At 37.9% G+C, this 15,259-nt stretch overlaps 1 protein-coding gene across 4 annotated transcripts in view; it reads left to right on the forward strand.

Moving 5' to 3' along the window:
• LIN28B (lin-28 homolog B) overlaps positions 1–15,259 on the forward strand; it is a 133,019-nt gene that overhangs the window by 38,078 nt on the left and 79,682 nt on the right. For all 4 annotated transcript variants that reach the window (XM_025199220.1, XM_025199221.1, XM_025199223.1 and 1 more), the window contains exon 3: positions 13,421–13,605. In XM_025199220.1, coding sequence (XP_025055005.1) covers positions 13,421–13,605 — 185 coding nt within the window. The remainder of the gene's footprint in view (positions 1–13,420; positions 13,606–15,259) is intronic.

Raw genomic sequence — 15,259 nt, forward strand, 5'->3', positions numbered from 1 at the left:
ACAGTTAGTACCCGAGTGTCCAAGAACAAAAAAATGAGAACATGTGGCCCATGGGCTCCTGCCCAGTCTTTGCTCCCCTCCTTGTTTTTGATGTAGCAATGGCCATAAGCCATATAGAGCCATAAGAACTACCCCTCTAATTTTCTGCTATAACCTTTCTTTTTCTCTTTAATTTCTTATACTTATCTTTCTACATATTTAGATGCTAAATACCTCTACACTAAGCAGTGGCCCATGCAAGAATAGCCTTCTCTGAAACCAACCTGCTCTTCTCCCAAACTCTTATTTTCAGAAATCCATATCTGACAACAAAAAATTATGTCTCTGAAATATTTTGGTAGGAATAAATTTAAGACTAGAAGGGCATCATTATTTTTAAATATTGAGGTTATTATGTTTCCATTCTAATGTTTTGAATAAATATCTCCAAAAATAATTATATTAATAATGTTGGTCAAAATTGGATATCACCAGCAATCACTTGAAGATTTCTGTGGGAAGAAAATTTAGACCCAGGTGCCTTTCCATTTCTCAGTAAAGCATATATGATGATCTTGCTTGAGATTTAGAGGTGAGATAATGATCAGCTTGTAGCTTGACAGATAACATTTTCTTCAGTGAGAAGCCAGCATTTTCTTTACCATCTGCAAGTAAGCTGTTAAAGTTATTTCTAAAAGACTTTGACCCATGATATACACATTAAGAATTAGTCTTTTTTTTTTTGTCCTTTTGGCTCTAACTTGCCAAAAACCGGTTATCATTATTTTTCCTTGTAGCTATCAGTTCCTCCCATAGTCTTATTTGATATTGTTTCTTTTTTCTTTTTATTAATTTTTATAGTCTATTTTAATCTTCTTGGTCTGTTGGAAGCTACCAGTCATTTTTATGAATTTAATTTATTTCTAGTTTTAAAATGTACAGAACTCATGAAGAAGGCAACTTCTTAAGAACAATTGCTGGAGTTTTTATTAATGTTAAGAAGTCTACAAGACCTAAACAATATACCAGTACAGGCAAAAAGCAGAACACCAATCAAAAATCAAAAAGTACTATAAGAAAAAGATTTGCTTTAATAAAAATAATGATATTTTTTCCAGGGAAATGTCTAGAAAAAATGTATCCCACCTGAACTGAGGAAAAAATAATAATTAAATAGAAAAATGTGTTTATTTACAAATTTACTGAATATGTGCAAGCTTCCTTGAGCTGTTGCTTAGTGTAAAAAAGCACAGTCAAGCATTTTTGCACTGAATGAGTCTGAAATTTTTGGAAAAAAGCACATTTTTTCTCCCTCTTTGATTATTTTTCCCTTTCCCTTTAGAATAAGGTATAGATTTTTGTCAATAAAATAGTTTAATATTCACTTCTAATCAATTGTTTACTATTCAATTCTAGTCAATAGAAGAGAATTCTGTTAATAGAGTAGAATAAAAATCTCCATGACAGTATTTGACTACAGATAAAAATCTCCATGATGGTGTTTGAAATCTGGATGTTTTGCATATCCAATAAACAGTACCCTATATTGCTATATTACAATATGTATATTTGCTATATGACACATTGCTATATAAAGAGAATGCTAATGTGAGCGTACACGATTCAAGCAGTTTAAAAAAATCTACCAGATAATAACTGAATGACATACATGTAATTGTAAAGCTTGATGGGTAAGATGGAAATATTAATGAGTTAAAGGGTTTCAGTTATGAGAAGTCTGCCTTACTTTAATCAACAATAGAAATAGCTGTATATTTTTATGAGTACATATCCATTGTGTTAAGAGCGTAACTTAAACCCACAAAAGCAAGGAAATTAAAAAATAAGGCTGATACTTCTGGATAGTTTCTCCTCCCATTAGTGTTAATGGGAGTTATGTACACTCATTGGAAGGAGAATATATCCCTTTGTCCTTAAGTAACCCCCTTGTGCCTTTGTGTTGCAGCTGATAATTCTCTTTCAAGGAGCCTCGAAGCAACTGAAGGATTTAGGCTTAATATGGTAAAATGAGGACAGAGTAATGGGAGACTCAAGTATGAACACCCTAAATATTATTTTAATGTAGTTTGTGTTGCATGTAGTATGAACAAAAACCAACAATATATGATTAGTATTTTGATTAAAACACTGTATTAATTTTATTCCAGTTCTACCATAACCTTCTCAGATAACATATTTATGGCTTGATGGTACTATGGTAGTATTTAGAATATTTTGCAAACAATGCCCTTTATACTACATAATAGTAATACATATTTTTATTTTCTTTTATCTTTTTTAGTTTAGAGGCTTCTCTTCTGAAATTAATGTCTCTCTTTTTTCTTGATTCCAAGTCCTTGTGCTGAAATTGTGTGTTTATATTTAATTTGCATTTCTGATGACAAAATATTAGGGAGAAAATTCTACACCCATTTAAATTTGAACAATACTACTTCAAATCAGTGGATTTATTTCTGATGTACCCTTTGCTGCAGAACCGTATTCATCCCTTGTTGACAAAAACATCCCTCAGATAGCTTTAATCTATACTAAAGGCAATGTTTAAATATTGCATTTCATACCAGTAAACCCACTTCAGAGTTAGCTTACAAATTAAGCAAACTTAAGTACAGTGGGGTTTTTTTGGATATTATTTTCCAATTTCAAGTTAGGTAAACTAAAGCATTCAAAGCAAAGTGTACAACTCTGTTGTAATAATCAGCCCGGTGTCTTTCTACTACTTTCCATTTCAATTATATAAATATATTAATTCCAGCTCACCCACTCATTTCCTGTTATGTCCAGACAGCATTAGTCATTTATTACTACCTTAGCTGTACTCTAATACCCGTAGACCATGACATGTTTAGATGATCTGTCATTTCCCTAAAACTGTTATGGGTTAATATATAAAATACCTTTGTTTGCAGTCCAATTTTAGGACGTACAGTTGTGGGGGGGTTGGGGCTAGAGATTAATTTTCATTATTTCTGAATAGCTTGACCAGTATTTGTGGTTCTTATAAAATAATTTTATCTAAGTAAAATATCAAATATATGTTTTGTCACCCACCCCTTTAATTTTAAGTGAGTGGACCTGATCATGGTAAGCCACTGAAACAGATTATCATATATTTATTTTTCATGTTTATCTAAAACTGTTATCAGTGGAAGGATAGCCACACACTATTAATCTTAATTAAAGAGTTAATTCATATTACAGACCTGAGATTCCTAACTCTGATATTTTTGATTCAATAGAATTCCTCATTGTTTTATTTTTGTATAACAGCTTTATTTTTCATGTTATAGACAATGGCATGAAAATAACTTTACTCTTTCTTAAAGAGAAAAGTAATATGTACTGAACCTTTATGTTAGAAGACTTTTTAAAGGGAGACAGAAGTCCAGACACTGATGCCTATTCACAGATGTGTCCATGAGTTTTGGGTTTGGAATTTTTTTCCTTTCTGGATGTAAAAGAGCTTGTGACATACTTGTTGAGGGGAGTGGGTGGGGGAATACAGCCTGCAACAACAACAACATCATCATCATCATCATTTTTGAGCTGTTTCCATCTTTTTTTTTATTTACAGCATTTTTAGGATTTAGGTATCCAGTGGGGAACTATAAATTATAAAAGGCAGGGTTTCAGTTTTAAAAATATACTGTATTTTAATAAACCTTCTAGTTAACATGGCTCTGTGAATGTATTTGTTGATGATTTTTTTCTTGATTCGGGTCTTAATCCTGAAGTCTTAACTCATGAATTATTCTGTTCCTGGTTTCTTCCTTCCAGAGTAATTATATCAAAGTAAACTGTAGTATTGAAATGATCCATCAGAGTGAACAGAAGTCAGAAATAAGATGGCATTAATTATACCAGAAATGGACTGAATGGGACTACTCAGAAAAAAAATGTCCATCTGAGTATGGTTTATAGTGAGGAGGGCAAAACCACCTATGCACCTGTGTTTTTTGCCCTGTTGGAATGCATGGCGCTCATCAGTGGTGTCAAGAATACAGTTTCTAGGTCAGAGTCAGCTGTGTGATATATTTATGGGGCTTGTGTAACACATTCTTATTCTCCAGACTCTACAGTTTGATTTTAAGAGAGGAAAATCTTTCTAGCACTTGCAGCTGCAAGGGTACACTTCCAAACACAAACTCAGTATATTCATTCAGTGACATCTGTCTGGATCTGCAGTCAGGCAGAATCAGACAACTCAGTAGTATTATCCCACAAGTGCCCCAGGAATCTGGAAGAAGGACTAATGGTTTAAGCCCAGTGAGAATGATTCACTATCAAAATTAGCTCTTCAGGATGTATCTAAACTATGAAAGGAAGGAGGCCTCAGTGAAGCATAGGGTGCTTGCCTTGCCCACATCAACCCTGGCAGGGTGTAATATAGCTACCCTTGATGCAGTGATGGGCATGCACCATAAAAGTAGGAGCCTACATTTGCAATTTCACGATTTTTCCTGAAACTGCAAATTTGGTAGGTCCCCTGTGAAAAAGACTGGTGCCTGCAGAAAAGATGGAAAATGGCCAGCAAATGGGCAAAAGGGGTGGGGAGCTGAAAACAGAGGCAGGAAGCCCTGGTGTCCTGAAGCACAGGGGGGAGGGAGAGGGAAGCAGAGGGGGAGATTTTTGTGGGGGAGCACGGCAGGCCTCCACACACCTCTGATTGCTGAGAGTCCCCAGAAGTCCCACCCCTCCCCAGAGACTGACAGATTGTCAGACGGCCAAACACCAACCAAATTTTTATAGAACATTTCATGTTCAATGAGTATGAATTTCTGTGACAAATTTAGGTGCCTTAGAATATGGAGGTTTTTACAGAATTTGATAATTGTGATAGCACAGTCACTACAAAACTCTTGCATTTTTTAAATTTGGATTAAGACACTGATTCTACATTAAGAATCATGTAGTTCGGGGTGAGGAGTGAAGCTGGAGTTCTCAAATTTTGAGAATGTTGCATGGGGAATTTTGTTTCCTACCTGTGGGTTGTTTTTCTGTTTATTGAAAGCCACTCTGGTCTTTTGGATAGGGTGAGATACAAATACAATAAATACATAGTCATGGTCCCAGTTTTAGTGTATCCTTACATCATCAGTTTTCAATGTGATTCAGAATATATTAGTAGAAAAGCATAATCTAAGAACATTAGATTAGGGGCTATGTTGTTCTTGAATAGGTACCTGACAGATAAAATCTGTCAGTCCTGCCTTTGGACTTTTCATCTACCAGGATGTTGTCATTCCTACTCTGTTGTATGGGTGTGAAACTTAGACAACTTATCAGAAACACCTAAAAGCCTTGGAATGTTACCATCAGTGATATCTTTGGAAAATCCACCATATCAATTGCAAGGACAGAAGAACAAACACGAGCAATCCTACTCAAGCAAACACCACCAGCATTGAAGCTCTATTTATACAGCACCAGATCCATTGGACAGGACATGTCATAAGGATGCCTGACAGCTGGCTCCAAAAACAGGTCCTCTAGTCTCAGCTCACCAATGCTTGCTGCTCCAGAGTTGGGCAAAAGAAGATATTTAAGGACACCTTGAAGGTCAATCTGAAGAAAAGCAATATTAACATCAGTACCTGGGAGACTAAAGCACAGGGAAACCCTTGCTCACTGTGATGTACAACAAGGAATCGATCATTTTGAGAAAACTTGCCTCACTACAAAGGGAAAAAGTGGGACCACTATTCACTAAGCATAGTAAGTAGATGAAAAATAATCTAAAATATAGCCCCCAAACCAAATGAATACTTTACATCAGTCTCAGTAAAGACAGGGACATAATACCTGGGAACACAGGCAGGCAGAGTAATGGGAACTGGGAGTAATAGATATGAAAATTAACAGATCCAAAGTAAAACCCCTGGATTTGAGTTTATGCACTCAGGTCTTGGGGATCAAATAATCTCCATCCCAGAAAAATGAAAGAAGTGGTACATGAAACTGCCAATCTAGTAACAAGAATCTTTAATAAAGTTGTTGTATTAAAGTAGGTACTATATACAGCTCAGTTGTGGGCTTTAAAACTATTTTAGACAAGTGCAATGCAGCAGTTCCAGTCTTTTAAAATTTTGTAGCACTTGCTACATAGGAAATCATTAGTTAAAATAGAGATTAGTACAAGAAATGTATAGTGAGTAAAGAACTAGTTAAAAGGGAGGAGACCCTTTTTTCAAAGAACTTTTATATTCTGATTAATAACATTAACACAAAAGGGTGCTAGTGAAAACTGCTGAGTACATGAAATTAGGAGGTATTGTTTGTATGGAGGAAGATCAAAATATAGGAATAAATGAGGATAAAATTACAGAGTGTACTAATACAAGTGAGATGCAGTTTAACTGCACAAATTGTAAGGTTGTTGTTACAAGCTGAATACTCAGCTGGAAACAACAGGGGGAGAGACCAGGGTGCAGTCAAAGGGTTGGTAACATTTTGCCACTGTGAGCGTCTGCTTGCAACCCAACCCCCACTGCAGGCTTCACTCAAACTTTGCTGGAGATCAGGAAATGCTGCAAAGGGAATAGAGAGGAAAACACAGGCTCTGAGACCCTGGGGTTGCTGCCTCTGCTGCAGGAGAAAGAATAAACTGAATGGGAGAGCAGGCAATAGGACCCTGGGAGCACCTACTCTACTACTGTGCCTGGAGCCTGCTGCTGATTCCTTGAACTGCCACAGGCTGGATCCAATCTCTTCATTGGGCTGCACCAGGCTTGTGCATGGTAGGTGGCCAGCTCTTTTATTAGTTGATTAGAGGGTGACTATAAGCAGTGAAAAGGCAAATACAATCATAGGTTACATATCAAGTAATATATTTCCTTTAGAAATAGAAATATTAATAATAAGTTTCCATTGAATACTCATCTGGAGTATTGAGTACAATTCTAGTCATACATGTTCAAGAAAAATGAATTCAAATTAGAACAAGTGCAGAAAATGCTAGTAAGATCAATGGGTTTAAGAGATTGTAGACCAGAAGTCCTTCTGGTCCACTTCCAGGTCTGCCCCACCATCTCAGTGTTCATGAGGTGCCTGGTACCTTGAGGTATGTAGAAAAAACATTTAAAGCTGTGTCTATGTCTGAATCGTTGAATCTCTCCAAATCAATTTGAAGGGCTCTTATTCAATTCAGAGAGATTAAAGGGTCTCCTGATTCAATTCGGATTCAGAGATTCGGCTGCTGAATTGGGCCGAATCTCTGCTGAATCGAATCAGTGGCCAAAGCTTCGCACAGCCTATAGCTCCACCCAGCTTGGTGTCATCTGCATATTTGCTAATTGTGCACTCAGTCTCATCCTCCAAATCATTGATGAATATATTGTATTTACTTGAATAAGTTTTTTAACATGGGAAGAGAGCCCCTGGTTGTGGAATTGAATACAGGTGCTGGGGTAGGCATTGCTGCCTGCGCCACCACCCACTTTGGATCCCCTGCCTCTCCCATGCCTTGCAGCGTCAGGCCCCCACAACCCCTCCTCCATCTCCTTCCCACAACTTCCACTCCCCCATACCTCATAAATTCATCCCCATCACTGTAGTGGGGAAAGCAGGAGCAGGTGGCAGGTGATTGGTGGATACTTTGGAAGATAGGACTGGCCTTCAGACATGGTGGATGGTGGGGAGGGGCCCAATATGGGGTGCAGGTACAAAGTGGGGTAAATGAGGGGGAGGGACAGGCAGCAGGGGGTAAGCTGCATGTCCCCACAACAGCCCATTGCCTGCCCTGCCACCTGCCTCCTCACTGCCTGACCCTTCACTGTCCCCCTATTGCCTGCCCCCTTACTGCCTGACCCTCCACCCACTGCTTTCCCTCATGCAGTGGTGGGGACAAATTTAAGATGATCCTCCAATAATAACCAGTTTATAAATTTTCCATGATTAGAATCTAATTATTGATGGCCTTCTTAAATTCAGGACTGTCTTGGATTCAGTATAAACAGTACTAGACCCAGGACAGACTCCTGGGGAGCCCCACACCATACCTCCTCCCAGTTAAACATCAAGGTGTTGGTGACCACTCACTGAGCACCATCAAAGAACTGAGCTTCTTAAACAGCTTTCTAGTAGGAATGAAGCAGTAAAATGTGTATCTATTTTTAAGACTGAGTTTGATAGATTTTTTGAATGGGATTAGATGATAATGTTTCCTGAAAGAGCATGCAACTAAAACCAGGAGATCCTTTCCGTTTTACTAAAATAGTCATTAGTGAAATGCAGTGTTTATATTTAGACCCCAATTTAGCAAAATACCTATTTCACATAAAGCAAAATGTCTAACTTTAAGGCTAAGTAGTTTCACTGAAGTTAATAGAGTCAACCACATACTGAAACTCATACACATGCTTTTGGATATTGCTGAATCAATGCCTTAAAATGTAGTTATTTGATGTCAAAATTTAATACAATATTGAGAGATTGTGGTAATTCTCTGTCCCCTAAGAGCTGTTATTTTGTTTTCCTGAGTATGCCAGCTGTCTTAAATACAGACTCCATTCATTCTTGGGTTATATTGAATAGGTTCTTTTACAAGTGTAGGGCTAGAAAATTGTTCTTCATAATTCTTTTGTAATGGATGGATTCAAGTTCCATGATATGAATACACAGATCCATATAAACATATGGAATTAGGACCCCAGTCCCACAAAGGCTTGTGCACATGTATAATGTTGCCACCACAAATAGTTCCATTGATTTCTGGGTGACTCCTCTTTGCAATGCAGTTAAGTATACATGTTAATGTTTTCAGTATCAGTGCCCTGTTCACCTATCCACTTTCCTTACTTTGTTGTCAATACAGAATAGATCAAGGACAGATTCATTGCTGGCATAAATGGAAACAAATGTGTTAATGTTGAGTGTTAGTGCCGTGTATTCATGTGGTATACAGGGTGATTTGCAGTCTGATAAATCAGGGATCCTGGTTTTCCCTGATAAAAAAAAGAAAAAGAAAAATCTGATTAAAACCCCCAAATCCATGATTAAAATGAAAGGCCATTATATCTATATCAATTGAACACAATGTTTTCTTGATATATTTACAAGTTTAAAGGAATTTGGAAGCCTACCAGTGCCTCAATCACTACAGTAAAATAAATTCTAAATACCTATAAATTTTGGCATTTGATTTTGGGTTTTTTTCGTCATGGAAAATCAGAGCTTCCCCCTGCCCCCTTAGCTCACAGAACACAGGTCCAGGCCCCTCACTCCAAAGCCTTTATGGGCTCTGGACTTTTGCCCTCAGTCTTTTCTCTCAGGCTACAGTCCTTCAGTTGATTGCAGTGCTCCCCCCACCTTGTGGAGGATTTAGGACCTGAGGTGCCCCTGGCACCTTTCTCAGTAGCCTCCTCTTCTCCTACAGCCACAGTCCAGTCCTCCAGAATCCCACTTAATTGCAAAAAAAGTGCAAGCAACCTGGTTCAAAACTGAAATCCACCCTGCTCTGGGGTCATTGCCTCACCACAGGCTGTAATTCCCTTTTAGCTTCCTCTTTCCAGCTCTAGTGGGACAACTCAGCTACTTAGCAATTGGTCTCCTACAGCTATCTTCCTCAGGAGCTCCTCTCCCTACAGCCTACAGGGCCCAACTGCCCCCTTTGCCTCAGCCCCTGGGCTTATATACCTCCTAAGTCCCACCTCTTCTGGTCATGTGGTTCCCTAGCCATATACAGGGGTTTCCTCTTTACCTAGTGGGCAGCCTGAGTTCCTCTGCTGCAACCCCCAACACACCAGACTTGGCCTACTGCACTCTCTGCTCCCCATCACAACTTAGCACAGAGGTGTACTGTCCTTAGTATCTGGGGTTTGTGTTTTGTTTTGTTTTGGTTTTTTTGGGGGTGGGTGGGGTCAGAAATTTATAGTTTCATATGGTGATTTTAAGTGGAGCATTTAAACTAAAAATAAAACCCCCCAAAAAACCCTCCAAAAAATACTTTTTCCCCAGGACCTTTTCAGAATGTCAGCTACTGAATTCTTGGATGATTATCTGCAGCTTATCCCACTGATGCCAGATATCCTCACCTCCAGTGACACTCTTGCCTATAAAAAAGGGAATTAGTCTGGTTTTGGTTTAAGCACAGGTAGGATCATACTAGTAGAGATCCAAGATTTGCTGTGTCCTGTGAGTCTGCACGGGCTCCCACCATTGTTAGCATGGCTGGAGTTGTACTGGTACTATATCCATGGTGGGAAAATTCCTTAACATTTTTAGGCTGCAGTACTTGATTTGGTTAGTGTCTGGGTCTGGTAAACAATTTGAGATGGAAACTGTCTTTCTCTCAGCAAAGTATAGAGCACACTGATTTTACTTGAACATTGTATTGAACAATTAATACAGGGACAAGTATATACATAAAATATAAACTATTTAAGAGGAATTACCCCTAAACAGAATATTTTTTCAAAGAATTTCCTGGCTGCATCAGCAGGTGTTTCTCTGACTTGAAATCCACAAAAGAAAGGAACTTCTGAATTAGGGCTCATTATAGGAGCCTATTCTCCCCTTCCTACTCCCATGTTAATAGGAGTTACGCACGCATATCAAGAGGAGAATAGATCCTCATAAAGGGCCTTAACTCAGAATTTCCTCCCTTTTGTGGGTTTAAGTGAGAGTTTTCAGCACCCACTGACACCATCAAGAAAACATTCTTTTTTAGGATAATTCTGCTAATAGGGTCTATGTTTGTTGTATATTTCCCTCTCTTTGTTTATATGGTAGGAGATATTTTTTTCAAGAACATGTTATCTTTGTTATTAAATCTTCTTCTGTTTGTTACTCTCCTGAAATCATAGGCTTTTGCAGCTGATCCATTGTTAGGTTTCGAGATGTATGTGACTTTACAGCATAGGCTGTAATGCCAAAGAATAATAGGTGTCTTAAAAGGAATACTGTCAGATTAAAAATTATACTTATGTGTAGTGGCTAACTAGTATAGCAATAATGAAGATTACTGTAATGAAAAGGCAGTATGTGTGAGTTTGTGGCAGGGAGGGGTTGTTTTTGGTTTGTTTTTTAGTTGTTTCCTTTGTTTGGTTCTCAAGCCCTACTTCTGTGACTAGGGATAAATATATTCAAAGCCCCACTGATATCAGTGGGAATTGTCCTTTAGTTCAGAGCTTTGCTTACATTCACAGATATAATTATAGGATGTTATCTTTTAAAATAATGAACTAGTAGGGAAACTCTTGACATTATATGTATCTTATATTGGAAATTTAAATTTTTTAACCAAATCTCTTAAAAACATTTTAAATGGTTGGCATTTCATCTTTCCTATTTGTTTCTAGACCATTTTCCTTCACCATTCTTCAGAATCATGGCTGCATCCTCTAAGAATCTTATGTCCTGGCTGACAACATAATGAGCATTTATACGATAAATCAGACTGGTGCCATGTCCATCTATATTACTGTGGAGCTGTTGAGATGTATTAAAGCAGGGTACAATGAGAAGCTAAGTGGGGTTTTTTCTCTTCACACAATAAGCAATGAATGTGTGAAAAAATACTACACATGTTTAACAGCTGATTATCAAAGTGTGGTAGCTGTTCCATGGCTTTCTCTTTTAAATGTAATACGTGTTCTTAATAGGTTTTGTGTATTACTTGAAAACAAAAGCCTTGTTAAAGTGGAGAAATGTAAAATGCATTTAAACTATCAGTGCTTCTTTGCTAAATAAAAACATTTATATATTTCTAACAAAACTTTTTTTTCAAAAAAGCAAAATGAAATGCCACATTTACCCAAATCCAAGATGACTTAGAATTTAAGATGTTCCCCCAATAATTAGATTCTATACATGGAAAATGTATGCATTTCTTATAATTTTCTATGTATAGAATCTAATTGTTGGGGGGTCATCTTAAATTCATCCTTTCCTGCCACTGAAGTGGGGAAAGCCAGTCAGGGTTAGAGTCAGAGCTGCAGCAGCTGCTTCCATTTCCCCCTACCTCCCACACCCCACCCTTTCATCTTGGATTTGAATAGATACGGTATATAACATTTCAGTCTCTCACAATGTGCTTTCTAAAATATAAGGCTTGGAAAAATGTTTAGTATGCTGGCATTATTTTAATTTAAAACTGCATGAATTTATTGTTAAAAATGCACAGAAAGTACTGCTATACCCATCTCCGTAGTCACTAGGAAATAAAGACAGGTGCATACCAGCCTAACTAGTGCCTTTTGTGAACAATACAGTCTGTGGTCCAACAACTCCCCTATTTGGAACACTTGGCTTTATGCCTTTGACTTGGGAAACATGTATATGGTGTTTTGGGTCAAACATCCTGTGCTCTTACTGGGGTGTTTCTCAGTACCTGCTGAAAAGCTGGAAGATACTGCTGCCTGTGTGAGTGAATTCATATCCAGGCAAAATAGATTAGTTGTTTCAATCAATGGAGCTGGTAGCCTCCATTGCTCAGCAGCATTTAGGAGATTTGAGATGAGGGATAACATGGCTCCACTGAAATCAGTGCCAAAACCCATCCATATATACCGAAAGATCATCACTATTGCTATTTTCTTTACCATATCCTGGTGATGACTTGCTTTTCTGTGGTTGAAAGAACAATTCCATAGTGAAATTATACTAACCAGACATGTTTTACTAGTATTCTACACAAAGTCTGAGATTCCCTTGAAATGCCTGAATTACCCTTTGGCAGACAAGGTTCCTTGGGTGAATTTGATATCTTTTATTAGACCAACCCAAATGGTTGGAGAATAGTTATTAAGCAAGCTTTTGAGTTCAAAAACCCTTCGTCAAGCTAAGGAAGTTTCATCAGTTGGTGTGTGCTCTTCCTGGATGGAATGAAAAGTAAAGAAGCCAGCGGCTGGGCTGGGGAGTTAGTTGCCAGGCAGATTATAATGTATCAAAAATCCAATGTCTATGTTTAGTAATTCCATTTTTGTTCTTTTTGCTCACTATACTTTAGTTTTATGAGTTTGAAATTTGATCTTTTAGTTTTTCCTGTCTTTTGTGTTTTAGTCATAAACTAGAGTTCATTATCTAGGTTGACTAAGAAGGCAATATTTGCTCATGCTGTTCCTCACATTTTCTATTAAAAGTGCCAGAAGCTTCAGAGAACTTCTACAAAGAATTGTGTAGAATTACCACTGTTCGAATGTGCTTTTCAGCCTTGTATTCGTATCATTCAGTACAGAAAAGGAAAATATTTTTGGATATTGACAACATTGAAACAAGATAATCTAATTGTTTATTGAGCTTGGAGGAAGTTTTACCCATGTCTGTAATTGTTGCATCTTTTAATGCATCTTGTTAAGGAAACCCCAGCACAAGCAGTAGCCTACAGGATCAGCAAAGCAGGATAAAAAGGGGTGTCCTGTTGTTTTTATTGTCAATGTAGTTTTAAGGCAATGGTAACCAAGTATATTTTTCCTTTTTGCAGAGCAAGCTTTACATGGAAGGATTTAGAAGCCTAAAAGAAGGAGAACCAGTGGAATTTACTTTTAAGAAATCTTCCAAAGGCCTTGAATCAATACGGGTAACGGGCCCAGGTGGGAGCCCCTGCTTAGGAAGTGAGAGACGACCCAAAGGGAAGACAGTACAAAAAAGAAAACCAAAGGGAGATAGGTAATTATGTCACTTTGTTCCCTTTACCATTTTCTCATCGTTTTTCCTGAAAATTGTTTTATCAGTACTTATTTTTTTGGGAAAGGAGGTCGTTCTGTGCAAATTTGGTTTGCTTGTAGCTAGGTAGTTTGATTAGATGTAGTAATCTGTACCTATACACATATTTCACTGACTTGACCTGTTTTTTTTTTAAAAAGCCTTGCCTACTGTACTGTGAAGGAATATAAAGCTATTTTGAAAATAGGCTAAAAACAGAGGTCAGCCTTAAAATGAGTGTAGAGATTAATATATGCTGAAAAGGTTGTATGGAGCCTGTTTTGTTGAATGTACATCTGTAGCATTCTGTACATGAAGTTAATATTTATTTAGTGTTGCTTAGATTGAAAACTTAATATTAATTAGATGCATAATCAGATATTGTATTTTCACTTTATTAAAAAATTCTGCATACTTCCAAAAGCCTTAATGTCTGAAGGTCTGGAGAACAGTTCTATAAGTACCTTTTACCCCATTACAGGCTAGATCCTAGAGCTGTATCCACTCATGCTAGATAAGCATCTGTCACTATATCCGTTTGCGTCTACTCCAACTTTGCCTCTAATGATCCAAACACGTTTCATAATATTCTTGACTATTCATCCATAAAGGCTGTCCTTATTCCAAGAGGGCATCTTTCTTCTCAGTAGCTATTATAATATATGACTTTTAGTGCTGTGTGAGTCTCCTTGCATCCTATGGCTTTGCCCAGCCAATAAGTACAGTACTAGGGAACAAGGGAAGAGTATTTTGAGGAGTGAATATGCTTACTGTATTCTCTAGTAGCTAGACCTGAGCATCCAAATTATTCAATAGAATATGTAGTTTACCAGGGTAGTATGGCTTATGTGTCTCTTGCTGCAGGTACTAACACAAACAAGTACCATTTGGAAGTAGAAAAGGACCAACAGAAGAACCTAACTGTCTAACTTATCTTCCACCCTCACAAGTAATAAGTCAGATAGCATGACCTCTGACTATTTGGAGGCAGTATCCCCTGCCTTTCATCTCAAGTGGGAGTAGATGAGTTTCCCATACTCTCTAACATAGCTAAAAGGTTCATTTTCTTTTTCTTTTTTTTAAGTAAAAATTCAAGGATTGGTACTAATTCAAGTTGTTTCTCTTGCCTTCTGCCTTTTCTCTTAAAGGACCAAGCCATAAAATATAATTTACTGCTGCTCTGTGACAATGGGAAACTTTTTAGGCTTAGGTCAAGTTTTCATTTTGATTGACTGGTATAAGTGTCCTTTCTTGTGTGCTCCAAATGGTTCTTATTTATTTAAAAGAGTCCCATGAGTAGGGACCTACTTAACTCATGGTTTCATGAATTTTGCAGAAACCCTGAAATTCAGGATTGTCTGCAAAATCCACAAAATCAACAATAAAAAAAAAAACTTAATAAAAATAAAATGCTGGCTCCCCAGGGGAAAAAAAGAGCCCAGTGCAGCCCTGGTCCCAGTCCAGAGCTGCAGCCTGTCCCATGCCCTCCCAGGATGTGCGCAGTGGCAGGATCACCCCCCCAGGGGCAACACGTAGGAGGTGCATGCCAGGGGCATGTGTCATTCATACCCCGCCCCCGTGCCCCTTGGACATGCCGCAGCTCCATCCCATGCTCTAC

Source organism: Alligator sinensis, unplaced genomic scaffold (assembly GCF_000455745.1).
Source record: "Alligator sinensis unplaced genomic scaffold, ASM45574v1 scaffold313_1, whole genome shotgun sequence".
Lineage (NCBI taxonomy): Eukaryota > Metazoa > Chordata > Crocodylia > Alligatoridae > Alligator > Alligator sinensis.